The sequence below is a fragment of the Juglans microcarpa x Juglans regia genome, chromosome 5D, assembly GCF_004785595.1.
Source record: "Juglans microcarpa x Juglans regia isolate MS1-56 chromosome 5D, Jm3101_v1.0, whole genome shotgun sequence".
NCBI classification, from domain to species: Eukaryota; Viridiplantae; Streptophyta; class Magnoliopsida; order Fagales; family Juglandaceae; genus Juglans; species Juglans microcarpa x Juglans regia.
In genome coordinates this window covers 33,364,049-33,378,683 of record NC_054602.1, presented here as the reverse complement: position 1 = coordinate 33,378,683, position 14,635 = coordinate 33,364,049, and the positions used below count along the sequence as shown (strand labels likewise).

The following is a 14,635-nucleotide window of genomic DNA, read 5'->3' as shown; positions in this document are numbered from 1 at the left end:
TGATCAACAATAAAGATCTTGACTGTTGCTGCCGTGGATGTAGATCACTAGGATCGAACCACGTAATTCTTGTGTTACTTGTTTACTGCATTACTTGTTTACTGCATTCTGTTTACAAACATTAATCAAATCTGTGTGACAAATCTTGGCATCTAAGATTCTGATCTTGGATCTACAAGCAAGTCAGAATTACAACAAGTGGTATCAAGAGCCCAGGTTCCAATGGGGACTGCCAAGTTCGATGTAGAAAAGTTTAATGGAAAGAATGATTTTGGTCTGTGGAGAATAAAGATGAAAGCACTGCTGGTTCAACAGGGCCTCCAAGATGCACTTCTTGGTGAAAAGAACTTAAGTTCTTTATCTGAAAAAGAGAAACTGCAACTCTTGCAGAAGGCTCACAGCACCATCATCTTGTCCCTTGGTGACAAAGTCTTGAGGGAAGTTGCCAAAGAAGACACAGCAGCAGGTGTTTGGCTAAAACTAGAAAGCTTATACATGACTAAATCTTTGGCAAATCGACTCCACAAGAAGACCAAGCTCTATACTTTCAAAATGACTCCAGGTAAGTCTATGGAAGAACATCTTGATGAGTTTAACAAGATCATATTGGATCTTGCAAACATAGACATAAAAATTGAGGATGAGGATCAAGCTATTCTACTTTTAAGTTCTTTAGATTCTTCTTATGCAAACCTTAAAGAAACCATGATGTATGGTAGAGAGAGTTTGTCTTTAGAAGAGGTTAAATCTGTATTGCACTCGAGGGAACTACACAAAGAGGCAGAGATCAAAACTGAAACTGGAGAAAGTTTGATAGTTAGGGGCAGACCAGAAAAGCAAAACCATAAATGGAAGAATAAAAAGGAAAGATCAAAGGAAAGATCACAATCAAAAGGGAAGAAATTAAAATGCTTCACATGCCATAAAGAAGGACACTTCAAGAGGGATTGCCCTGAAAGACAACAAAATGTGGGAAATAAGTCTAAGGAAGATGGAAATGCAGCAGTGGTATTGGATGGGTATGATAGTGCAGAGGTCTTGAATGTTTCAGAAGTTGACTCAGGAAAGGAATGGATCCTAGACTCAGGATGTTCATTCCACATGTGCCCCTCTAGATCATGGTTTGAAACATTCACAGAATTGAATGAAGGACATGTAATTCTTGGTAACAATAAAACATGTAAGATTCTGGGAATTAGGACTGTTAGGCTAAAAATGTTTGATGGTATGGAAAGATTACTACAAGAAGTAAGATACATACCTGAACTGAAGAGAAATCTGATTTCTCTGGGAATGCTTGACAAATCTGGCTATATTTTCAAGTCAGAATCTGGAACACTGAGAGTTTCCAAGGGTGCTTTGATTGTAATGAAGGGAATTATAAGAAATGGGTTGTACATGCTGATAGGCAAGACTGTCATTGGTGAGGCCTCACCTGTGCAAAACAGAAAAGAAGACAAGGTTAGACTATGGCACTTGAGACTGGGACACATTAGTCAAAGGGGTCTTCAAGAACTACAAAAACAAGGCCTACCCGAGGAAGAAAGGTTGGGAGAACTACCTTTCTGTGAGGATTGTATTTTTGGAAAGGCAACAAGAGTTAGTTTCAAACCAGCAGTACACCAAACCAAGCAAACCTTGGATTACATTCACTCAGATCTCTGGGGGCCAGCAAGGGTCAACTCACATGGTGGGGCAAGGTATTTCTTATCCATTATTGATGATTACTCAAGGAAGGTATGGTTATATGTTCTGAAAAATAAAAGTGATACTTTTGCCAAGTTCAAAGAATGGAAAACTCTAGTTGAAAATCAGGTTGGCAGGAAAATTAAAAGGTTAAGGACAGATAATGGCCTAGAATATCTATCCAATGATTTTAATAATTTCTGTAAAAGGGAGGGCATAGCTAGGCATAAAACTGTGAGGGAAACACCTCAACAAAATGGTTTGGCTGAAAGAATGAACCGAACCATTTTGGAGAAAGTGAGGTGTATGTTGTCAACCTCAAGATTACCAAAATCATTTTGGGCTGAGGCTGCCACCACAGCAGTTCACTTGATAAATAGATGTCCCTCCTCAGCTTTAAACTTTAAAACTCCACAAGAGATGTGGTCTGGAAAACCATCTAGGTATGACCATCTAAGAGTTTTTGGATGTGTAGCCTATGCACATACTAAAACTGACAAGTTAGAACCTAGAGCACTTAAGTGCATTTTTGTGGGATACCCAGATGGTATTAAAGGCTATAAGCTATGGATAGATGAACCTGGGTACAGAAATGTATCATTAGTAGAGATGTGACCTTCAACGAGGGGCAAATGGCTAGACATAAAACTGAACCAGAAAATTTAGGACAGCAACCTACCAATACTCATATACAACTTGAGGTGGAGAACTCAATAGAATCTCCATGTCATCAAGATAATAAAATAAAAGCTGAGAGTATAAGCACAGAGCATAAAACTCAAGGTGGGGAGAACTCTTACAATCTGGCAAGAGACAGAGAAAGAAGAGTTATAAGACCACCTCAAAGGTATGGGCAAGCTGAACTTACAGCTTTTGCATTAACTGTTGCTGATGATATAATTGAGTTAGAACCAAGGTCTTTTAAAGAGGCCATGGCTAGTAAAGAGGCTGAAAAATGGAAGCTTGCAATGCAAGAAGAAATGGATTCTTTAAACAAAAATCAAACATGGGAAATGGTTCCAAAACCAGAAAAACAGAAACTTATTGGATCCAAATGGATCTTTAAAAGGAAAGAAGGCATACCAGGGGTTGAACTACCTAGGTACAAGGCTAGGTTGGTAGCAAAGGGGTTTACACAGAGAGAGGGTGTGGATTATAATGAGATTTTTTCTCCTGTGGTTAAACACAGTTCAATAAGACTGTTACTTTCTTTTGTTGCTCATCAAGACATGCATTTAGAACAACTAGATGTGAAGACAGCTTTCTTGCATGGAGAACTTGAAGAAGTCATATACATGCAACCACCCGAAGGCTTCACAACTGAAACCACTAAGAGTCAAGTGTGTTTACTAAAAAAATCATTGTATGGACTTAAACAGTCTCCTAGACAATGGTATAAAAGGTTTGACTCCCATATGATTAATATTGGTTTCAATAGAAGCAATTATGATAGCTGTGTATATTACAAGCAAATTGAAGAAACTCCAATTTATCTACTGCTTTATGTAGATGATATGTTAATTGCTTGTAAGGATAAAATTCAGATAGATTTAGTAAAATGCATACTAAAATCAGAATTTGAAATGAAAGAACTAGGCCCTGCTAAAATAATTTTGGGAATGGAGATAGTAAGGGAAAGAAGTAAAAGGCTTCTCTACCTATCTCAAAAGGCATATATTTCCAAAATTTTAACTAGATTTGGTATGGATCAGCTAAAAACAGTTAGTACCCCAATAGGGCAGCACTCAAAACTTTCAGTCACTCAAGCTCCAGAAACTGAAGAAGATAAGGAATTTATGCAGAAAATACCATATGCTAGCATGGTAGGAAGCATCATGTATGCCATGATTTGCTCTAGACCAGATCTGACCTATGCTGTCAGCTTAGTTAGTAGGTTTATGAGCAATCCAGGAAAACCACACTGGCATGCTATCAAATGGGTATTTCAATACCTTTCTGGTTCAAGGAGTCTGGGACTGAAATTTGGTGAAAATGTGAAAAGAGGAAGTGAGCTAGAAGGTTTTGTTGATTCAGATTACGCAGGTAATATTGACACAAGAAAGTCCTTGACTGGTTTTGTGTTCACTGCCTTTGGAGGTGCCATCAGCTGGAAGGCAAATCTTCAGCCAGTAGTTGCCTTGTCAACAACTGAGGCAGAGTATATTGCAATGACTGAAGCAATAAAGGAAGCTATATGGTTGAAGGGTATATCTCACGAATTAGGCATGTATGAGGGGAATATCACAGTTCACTGTGATAACCAGAGCACAATTCACCTTGCCAAAAATCAAGTATACCATGAAAGATCAAAACATATAGACATTAGGCTACACTTTGTGAGGGACATCATTTCAGCTGGAGAGATTGAAGTAGAAAAGATCCCAACAGAAGAAAATCCATCTGACATAATGACTAAGTCCCTGCCAACAGTCAAGTTCAAACATTGTCTGAACTTGATCAATATGGAAAATTGCCAAGCCACTTAGAGGGGACCTGCAGCAACAGTCAAAGAGGGAAAAGGCAGCTTGGAAGTTCTAAATGATTTCCAAGGTGGAGAATTGTTATGATAGGTGTCAATCATTTTAAAAGGAAAGCACATGTGCACATGACTGCACATGAGGGAAGACTTGAGTACTGACCTGTTTATAGGAAGCAGAAACTTATTTCTTTGTTACTACTTTATGCTATAAATAGAGGCTTCAGTTTGTACTTGAGTTTTAAGTTTTTCGTGTGCTGAGAAATACAAGAGAGAAATAGAGAGAACAATCTGTGAAAAAGGCTCCAAGAACTTGTGAGGTGTAAATGAGAGAGTGTTCTTGTAATCTCAAGATTGTATTTTGATCAACAATAAAGATCTTGACTGTTGCTGCCGTGGATGTAGATCACTAGGATCGAACCACGTAATTCTTGTGTTACTTGTTTACTGCATTACTTGTTTACTGCATTCTGTTTACAAACATTAATCAAATCTGTGTGACAAATCTTGGCATCTAAGATTCTGATCTTGGATCTACAAGCAAGTCAGAATTACAACAGTTAGAAAGAAGCACATGTGAAGGAAGTAGCATATGTTATGGGCAATAATTCATCTATTATTGAATATCAGTGTCTGAATATTGGCAAGTTAAACCACTCCTCAATGTTGTATAGGTCCAACTGAAAATCTGGTCACATTGGTATTAGAGGTTGCTTGAATGACCAATTGGTTTTGCTATAAAAAAATAGATACACTCCTAATGAGTTGATAGGGAAAAAGAATGCTGCAATACCAGCCTGCTATGAACCAGCCAAAAGGACTTGATTCCCACCAATGAGTTGATAAAAGCTTGCATGTGGGAATGAGAAACAATACCTTTGTAACAGTGCTACATTCCCTTTTACCATTGTCTTCCCTCTAAATAATGCCGTGTGTAACTGCGTTACCATTTATCATTGTCTTCCCTTTACAGTCCATGGTCGGGCTAGTTGATGGTAAATCTCATCATCACTTGTATCCTAGATATGCATTTTGCTTTCCCAGTGCTACCAGTCTTATCACCGCAGTGCCATTGCTATCATGTCATTTTGTAATCTTACATATAGAGTACTTCAAGTAACATTTTGACTTTAGATTCGAAACTCACCTCAACTCATAATTACAATTTTTTCAAATCTTAACACAAAATATAATAAACAATTCAACTTTTTCAAATCTCAAGATAATAATAATATTAAAAATAATATTCTAATAATATTTTATTTTATTTTATTTTTTATTTTTCATCTAAGGTAAGGTGATTGATGGGTGAAACAAGTGAGTTGGATTATGGATGTATAGCCTGTCTGGCCCACCGAAGAAAGATGCATGTAACATGTAAGTACAGCCAAGCGTTTAACTTGTTCCTTTTTGGGCTGAGATGTATCGTGGCCCCAAAAAGAGTACTTATTTTAGCCATCAAACTTGGGTTGGACTTGGACTTCCCCAAGTGTAGTCCCTTTTTATTTGGAATTTGATGGGATCGCTTGATATTGTGCCCAAGAGATATGGAAGGAGTGGGTTTTATGTGAGAGCTCCAATCACCATTTGGGAAAAGAAAAAGAGAAAATTATTTTAGATTTTTCTGATTTTAGATTAGTCTTTTATAAAAAAGAAAATTAACTGATTTTTCTGTTTTTAGCTAATTTTAGATTTAGTTTATTATAATTATTTTATTATACTTTTTAAGTTTATTTATTTTTCTTATTTTAACTTTATTAATATTTTCTAGATTACAGTTTTAAGAATATACTTGTATTTATATGTTTATTTTATTTTATTGCTGAATATATGTTTATCTTATTTAATTTTATCTGACGTTGCATAATGATTGTTATTTTTTAAATAGCGGTGTTACTCTGGGTGTAGAGTAGTTGCTCTAAGTGATCGTTAGGTTAAAATTTTCTTTTTATCTTTTTTTAATTTTTTATTCATATTTTTTTATTATTTAAAAATATTTTTAAAAAAGATAAAAAAAATATCAATATACTAATAATTACTTTTTTAATTATTAAGTAAAAAAAATGTATAAAAAAATTAAAATACATTATTGTCAAAATGAAAGCGTTAATGAAAGAGAAAAGTTGTATTTTTCATTTTAAAAATTCTATTTAAAAAAAAAAAAAGAGATCCAATAATAATTTTGAATGAATGTACCCGGAAAATCCCGACGTGTACTTTGAAGTTTGATGTTTCATTGGGCAGTGTGCTGTCTCTTTTAATTGCGTTGAAATGGCAATTTCGTAACTCTCCTCAAATCTGTAGCCGTTTCCTTTTGGTTAACTTGCAATTCAAATTCTCCATTTGTGGAAAAACCCGAAGGCTTAACTCTCAACTCCCAACTGCTCCGTTTTCGTCAACAATCACTCTGTGTTGGCGAGGGTTCCTTCAGCTGCTGCATCTGAAGCTTTTTCTTCAGATCCGTCTTCGTTTTTGAGATTGCTTAGTTCGTTTTGAAACATATAGCTGAGCTTTAGTACTACTCGTGGCCTTCATTTCTAGAGAGTACTTTGAAAGTGTCCAGAGAGACCGGGAAACAGAGGGTGAGCGAGAGAGAGAAGCTTTTTCCGGATACATATGATGACGAAGGAGAAAGAAGAAGAGCTCGCACTGTTCGTTGACATGGACCGGAAGAATAATCTACTCCTCCCTCACAACTCTTTAGGTCCCTTTTTTGAGTCTCTCTGGATCGATTTTAGCATTCTTCTTGTGAGTTATACGTCGGAGTTTTGTTTTGTTTTTGTTGATGACGATGTTGCATTTTGCAGAGTCAATTCCACCGCCCCGCAAGGTCCGTGCCGATGAATTCTGGAACTTGGAAAATGACAAATCTGATCATGACGGGTGATGTTTAAACTTAAAACCTCTACATTTCTTTTCAATATTTGTTTAGCAATTTTTTTAACGTGATCAAAGACTTAAACATCAATTGGGACTCCGTTTACAATATCTTCTCAAATTGATTAAAAAAAATTGTGAGCAAAATGTCGCTAAATTCTAGACCACGCTGTTTAAAAGAAACGCACTTATGTGTTAATAATTGATTTCAAGAACTCGCTGAGTAGCCAAAAAACTTGGAGCATCCTATTTCCATTTTAGGAATGATGTTTTTTGATGGACCCCACTGGCCACCGGAATTGCCAATGCTATACAGTGTACATCTTATGCTCAAAATTTCAATCGAACTTTTAGCGGTTCTTGATTGCACTGGAAAGTCTTGGTCATAATAATTCCTGTTGTGTATGGGGTCACTTTGTTGCTCAAGCATTTTCTTACTTTTCTTCTCTCACTCGTTGAAAGTCTTTTATGATTAAAGTTCCACTAAAGCTAATGATATCATAAAGAAGATACTAAGTTACTTATTTTTAAGCTTTATTCATGCACATTTCTGTCTGCACGTATGCGGGGTTTTTGAGTAGTTCCTTTTATTGTCATCTGGTTTGGATTGTGGAATGCTTAATTTTTCCCCAGTGGAAATGAATAACCTTCTCAACCTATGCTATTGCTGTTGATGATCATCTAGGACGGAAAATTAGAACAGATACATTATAGATTTTGCATGCATACATAGGTATATTCTCACACATGCACTCCTATGTATGTGTGCACACGCACACGCCTGAGTGGGAGAGAGAGAGAGAGAGAGGGATGAGTGTGACATATTCCTTATTGTTACATGTTGTCGTTTTATGGGAGAATTATCTGTTTTTGCGTGGTATTGATGACAACCCTCTTCTGAATTCAGGCTTATACCGCTGGAAACCTCACTTTTTCCTTCTTTGGAGAAGGATTCAAAGAAAACTGTATTGAGTCAGATTGAGATTCCTAATACTCTTCCCACTGCTCAGAAATCTAGGGTAAGAGGTTTGATTCTAGTTCTGGATGCTTAAGGGCCTTGTCAACTGGCTTGACAGGACCGTGAATGTGCAGCTTTAACACTTGACTCATAGACCATTACTTTGCTCTTCATATTTTTTGAGCGTATATCTTCCCAGTCCCCTCTAATGTTTTGTATTTTTATAGCTTCGCATCTTCTATTATAATCTGCAAATTTGTGTTTCCTTGTGTTTTATTTCATGGGCATGCAGCTGACTAAGATCCCAGCAGAAGCTGCTTCAAGGAGCATTATGCCGCCAAAGCAGCCAAATTTACCATCTGGACAAAATTCTTTAGACAATGATAATGAAAAGCCTTCATTATCCAGTGCTTGACTGCTCCTAGACCCGCAACACCAACGGGACGGCCCACATTACCCTCTGCAACAAAACCCTCAAGATCCTCCACACCTACTTCACGAGTCACCTTTGGTTCCACTAAGAATGTGGCTCCGAAGGTGAGAAATACAACTTCTAGATCCACTTCTCGGTCTTTAACACCAACTTCCAGACCTTCCTTACCAGCTTCGAAGTCAACATCAAGATCAGCCACACCAAACCGTGGACCATTGACCCCATCAATTGCACCTAGTTTATCTGCTCCTCCTGGTCGATCTACTTCAGCACCAAAGTCAGCACCCACAAATTCGAGAAATCTGTTATCATGTGGAAGTTCTTTAAAAACTAAATCTAGGTCTTGGAAACCCTCTGAGAAGGCTGGTTTCTCCGCTGAGGCTCTACCACACTTAAGGACATCATTTCCAGAGAGGCCAGCTTCAGCCTCCAAGGATAAGCCGGAAGCTCCAAGTGCTAGGTCATCTTCTATCAACTCTGTTTCAAGTGGGAAGACGAGAAAACAATCATGCTCTTCTTCTAGAGGGCGAGCTTCTCATGGCAGTGCCTATAGTAATGGAATCACCACTCAAGAGAATAGTAGATCAAGGGGAAATGACAGCGAGATAGATAGCCCTGTGCTTATTGGAACAAAGATGGTTGAAAGATTAGTAAACATGAGGAAACTTGCACCACCAAAGCAAGATGATGGTCGCTTTACACATAATAATCAAGGTAGTAAGTCCTTGTTCAGTGACAGTTCGGGCTTTGGAAGAACACTTTCAAAGAAGTCTCTGGATATGGCTTTGAGGCATATGGTATGGCACCTCTATCCTCCTTGTAATTGCATACCACCTCTTACGTGTTAGCTAGGTGTATTGGCGTATGTTCAATGATTTCAAATGGAGGATTTTAATTTTTAAGTGCAATTCCTGGTTTGCTTTGGGAATGTTGTTTTGCAGGATATAGGACGAAGCATCCAATTAGACCTATGCCCAGTTGCGACAAACATTCCTGCTTCGTCTATCTACAGTCTGAGATCAAGACCCGCAAAAATGACAGTTAGTGCTGTTGACTCTCCTCTTGCTACCAGCAGCAATGCTAGTTCGGAGCCAAGTGCCAAAAATCGATCATTTTGTTTAGATGAGAGTGAAATTGAAGACGATCATGAGCCAAGCAAGAGAGGAAATTCCTCTCATGGTAAGTGACCCAAAATATCATCAATCCAAAAGACAGTGCATGCTAGTCATTGCTTGGAGATGTTTTATTTGTACATGGTAGGCTAACTATCAACATATCTTAGCAACAACCCGTTATGAACAGTTGCAGAGATATTTGAGTCATGTTCTCGTCTAAACTATTATTCGAGAGGATTACTTGTATCCGGAATTTGAAAAACTGGTAAGTGAAGAGCTCCTTCCCATTTATCTACCAAGTTGACCCAAGATTTAGTTTCTGCTCTTTGCAGGTATGCCACAAAACCCTGAAGACATTGAACATATATGTATTTATACTTTTAAATAGAGGGGAGAACCAACTTAGTCGGAGTTAGATTCTCCTAAATCCGAATCCGACTCTGACTTGTGTAGGCTCCGATCCGACTCCAACTTGTCGGAGTGGAGTCAGATTTAGGCTTTCTTTGAATCTTTTTTTAGCTTCATATTTAGTTCATCTTAAAAAAGAATTTGTTGTGGGCTTTCAAAAAGTTAAAAATTAAAACTAAATCATTCACTAATTTACTTCTATATTAATATCTAGCTTATTTTTATACGAAACTTATACTATAGTGTCTAATTACATATTACCATACTATAGTATTACATATTATTTTTAGTGTCTGATTATATGTTATTATACTTAGTATTACATGTTATTATATTATACTAGTGGCTAACTTATTTATAACTTATTTCTACGCTAGACTTATTAGTTATTTCTATATTAGTGCTTAATTTATTTCTACACAAGACTTATACTATAGTGTTTAATTACACTTTAGTAAATTAGTGTATGTGTTATTAACTAATTATACTAGACTTACTTAAATACTAGTGTCTAACTTATTTTTATACTTGACTATGTACGGTAGTAATACTATGATGTTTACATATACTAAACTATCATGAGTCTATTTATATCATAGTATAAGTATATTATTTTATAATAATAAGCTCAAACTAGTTTATTATTGAATTTAATTATATAAGTTATAGTTATATAACTATATAAATAAATATATATTTTATAATATATGTACAATATCGGAGTCGCTGTCGGAGCCTAAAGTCGAAGTTGGATTTGAGTTTGAGTTAGAGGTCCAGCGACACTTCTGACTCTTACTGAAAAGTTGAAAAAAAAAATTCAACTCCGACTCCATTTTGTTGGACAGAGTCGAATTTTCATTTACTCAGCCGATGTTTAAATCAAGTAGGAAAGCTTTTAAATATAGAAAAGATTTTAGTTCTCAAGTTGGTGTGTAGAGCATACCTACTAAAGTGTTTACATGACATAATTTAATTTGAAAGATAAATTTTAAAATTTGAGTCTTATAAATCAGATTTACTATTTAAGTAATGTGGATTATGTACTCTACACATTAGTTTAAAAATATATTTTAAATATATGTATAAAAAAATATCTTTTTTGCATCTTGTAATAATTCTAAAAGAATTAGATGATTAAAAATTATAAGAGTCGGGCTCTGTAGTCTGCTCAAGTTTACCACTTTTGGTTTTTGGTTTATTTTTTCATTTTTCTTTTCATATTTTTTTTATATATTTAAATATTTTTAAAAAAATTAAAAAAAAATCTTAATACACTTAAAATTATTTTTTTAATTATTAAATAAAAATAAATAAATAAAATTACCAAATTATTAAATGAAGCGGTACAATTGGGAGGTCAAAATAGTTTTTTTTCAAAGTATAAAGATGTTGTGTGGCGTCCTATTTTAACTAAACGTTCTTTTACCCGAGCCTGAGGCTCAGCCTGTTATGATAACAACAGGCAAAATAGCATTAAAGAAAGCCGTGGGATCGGACATCAGAAATTCATTATATATATTCACGTTCTCTCAAGATATGATAATGACATTTTTTTAAATTTTTCTAAAATCAATGATGAGGACCTTATTACGCCACGATCTTGTCCTAACTAAAATAAAAAAGAAAATGAGTTGGGATGGTCTGGAGCTCTGTTTTTTCATGATATATTTACATCAGAATCAAAATCCACATTGATCAAACATTTCATAATATCATACTAGAATGTTGTTAAAATATGGGAGTAATGTTATTTATCATTATTATTTTGATTATCATAAGTTTATTCACTAACAATTTCATGTCAGGTGAAAAGACTGAATATTATTTTCCAAAATGAAAATGAAATTATCAAATACATATCTTCACTTGTTGGGTCATAATCAAATCAAATATATGATTTTTATAATATGAAGGGATTTTATAATTATATATCTTATTCTGTTTTTGTGTACTTCCTCTATAAATAAAGACTTATGTTTTATATTCAATTTATTGTAAATAATCAAGATGTAGCCTTCAAAATTTCTCTCTTTTAAAGTCTTCTACTTATATTCTTCATCTCGATTTTCATTTATTTGTTTTCGCATATAAGATTAGATGAGATTAAAATTAAAAAGTTAAATAAAATATTGTTAGAATATATTTTTAAATATTATTTTTATTTTAAAATTTAAAAATATTAAATTATTTATTTTATTTTATATGAGAATTTAAAAAAATTATAATAATTAAATGAGATGAGTTGAAAAGTTTCTTAAAAACAAACGAAATCGTTATGAAACAGCTTATGTCTTCACCTGAATAAAACAACATGAATCAATTGTTAAATCTCATAAGGTGACGAAGATTGATCTCATCCTAACTACCAAACCTTACCCCATTTTCTTTCTTTTCCTCGAAACTGTTTTTGGCTGTCCAAGTTGGATGGCTGCTTTCTGTGGTTGTATGAAAGTGACTTTCCCTAATATATTATATCATATGCAACATAATTTCTTTAAATAAAAATTCTATTATAATTTTCTTGAATCAATATTATTCTTAAAATTCTATGTTTAAATAATAGAGACTAATTAGTCAACGAGATTGATACTTATAATATTAATAAACATTCTAGGGCTTGATATATATATATATATATATATATAATATTGTTTCTATGATCTCTCTTTGAATTCTATAGATAAAAATTCTAGAAAATTGCAAATCCACCTTTTTGGAAGAAATTTTCAAGCTCAGACTGGCTTTATAAAGGATACTCTATAGAAATATATATATATATATATATATATATATATATATATATTTATATGAAGGAAAATGGGGCGTTTCATTTCTTAAACTACTTTTGCTTTATTTGGTGTTTATTAACTCGTTTGCATTCAAAATCTACCTCAACTCATATTATCTCATCATTACAACTTTTTCAAATTCTCACATAAAATATAATAAACAATTCAACTTTTTCAAATCTCAAAATAACTTTTCTAAATTTTCACATAAAATATAATAAATAATTCAACTTTTATTCTACTATTCACAAACCATCTCAACTTATCTCTGAATCTAAATCACTCCTAAAATACAAATTAAAACAGGACTCAACACAGCTTCAAATGATTAGATATAAAAAAAAAAAATTTGAATAATGTTAGAGATAATATTACTATTTAAGTTTTACAAATTCAAAAGTCAAAAGAAAAAACTATTTCGTAAAATTAATAATACATATACAACTCTTTACACCGTCATATTTTAAAATGAAGATATTTTTATAAAATAATTTTATTTTGATAAGTTATTTAATAAAAACATCCTTAATTTTAAATATGAGTATTTAAAGGGGTCTGGCTTGCCTCCTTTTCTAGAAGAAACAGAACATCTCTTGTTAAAATTCAATGGCCAAGCGATCACAAGATTTTTATCAAAGCGACGTGTGTAGTGCTTTCGGCATGAGAGTGCAAAAAATCATATACGGTGGTCATTGAATGCCGGCTACTAAACTCTTTTTCTTATACGTTGCAAAAAGTCCCAACAAGAAAAAATTTCTCTCTTTTTTTTTTATGAATAATATTACATATATTTGTAGAGTGTGCAAGCGTCACGCAGTTACTTTAAAAAAGAGTAAGATTTATTATTAAAAAATTAATTTTTTTTCATACAAATCTCATATTTATTAATTTTTTAAAAATAATTGTATGGCATGACTACAAATATTATTTTTACTGCATGATTATAAATATCATTTTTTTTATATGGCTATTTCATAAAAAAAAAAAATTATATTACAAACGCATCATGAAAAAAAATTTGGGAGAGATGGACGTGAGAGTCAGAAATTTGGGAGAAAAAACAATCTGTTATTGCCATTACAGCTGTTGCTATTACACAAAAGTTAAAATTCTTTTACAATTATTACTATTATAGAGAAGTTTAAATTATATCTATCACTTGTTATTAAATTTTAGAATAATATTATATACAGTCATGAAATGTATAATTATTGTATAGTTATTTTAAAAAAAATTAGAGTTTACTTTTAAAAATTTATTATTAAAAAATTAATTTTTTTCATGTAAATCTCGTATTTATTCAATTTTTTTAAAATGATTACATGTCGCTTGTATATTTACAATTGTAACTATTATTTTTCAAAATTTTAACAGGATATTCTATTAAAAATGTAATGGAGGTAAGCCAAATCCTATTTAAAAAGGAGAAATGATGGAATTGTTACTCTATAATAATTTGTTTACAATTATATAATAAAATATTATTATTTTAAATTTTAATTTAATTTTTACTTTTGATTTGATGGATTTAAAAATAATAAAAGAATTTATTATATTTAAAATTATATAGAAATTGTGAATGTGATTGAGAAAAAAATTTGTCCATGTAATTTTCTATTGCCACCTCGTACCACACGTTAAAACATCGGACGTGTATACAACATTACAAGTACAGGTCTAAACGTCAACTGCAACTACAATTGTCGGAAGCTCAGAGTGATTGGGACGGAGCGAATTACGGACTGAAACACGGAAAGTCAAAACAAAATTCGCTTAACGATTTACAAAGAAAGAAAATTCAAAATACAGTAAAATGCCGACCATGAACAGAAGTCCACGCAATCCAATATTTCAACTCTCTTCGCCGACGGAATGAGTGATTGCAGACGCAAT

The 14,635-nt window shown here is 33.4% G+C and overlaps 2 protein-coding genes across 2 annotated transcripts; both read left to right on the top strand.

Moving 5' to 3' along the window:
* Positions 1-6,483: 6,483 nt before the first annotated feature.
* LOC121264029 lies at positions 6,484-8,533 on the top strand. The gene is made up of 4 exons (XM_041167063.1): positions 6,484-6,866; positions 6,970-7,045; positions 7,947-8,058; positions 8,290-8,533. Exons 1-4 carry the CDS (start codon positions 6,779-6,781, stop codon positions 8,410-8,412), a joined length of 399 nt encoding a protein of 132 aa, XP_041022997.1. The 5' UTR covers positions 6,484-6,778; the 3' UTR covers positions 8,413-8,533.
* On the top strand, positions 8,521-9,617 carry LOC121265922. Its single transcript, XM_041169583.1, has 3 exons — positions 8,521-8,534; positions 8,588-9,227; positions 9,372-9,617. Exons 1-3 carry the CDS (start codon positions 8,521-8,523, stop codon positions 9,615-9,617), a joined length of 900 nt encoding a protein of 299 aa, XP_041025517.1.
* The last annotated feature ends 5,018 nt before the right edge of the window (positions 9,618-14,635 follow it).

Excerpts from the sequence above, each read along its gene's own strand:
- LOC121265922 (XM_041169583.1), top strand. Across the intron at positions 9,228-9,371 it reads ATATGGCTTTGAGGCATATG|GATATAGGACGAAGCATCCA; the intron begins GTATGGCACCTC and ends GTTGTTTTGCAG.
- LOC121264029 (XM_041167063.1), top strand. The coding sequence starts at position 6,779 with ATGATGACGAAGGAGAAAGAAGAAGAGCTCGCACTGTTCGTTGACATG. Across the intron at positions 6,867-6,969 it reads CCTCCCTCACAACTCTTTAG|AGTCAATTCCACCGCCCCGC; the intron begins GTCCCTTTTTTG and ends TGCATTTTGCAG. Across the intron at positions 7,046-7,946 it reads GACAAATCTGATCATGACGG|GCTTATACCGCTGGAAACCT; the intron begins GTGATGTTTAAA and ends TTCTGAATTCAG.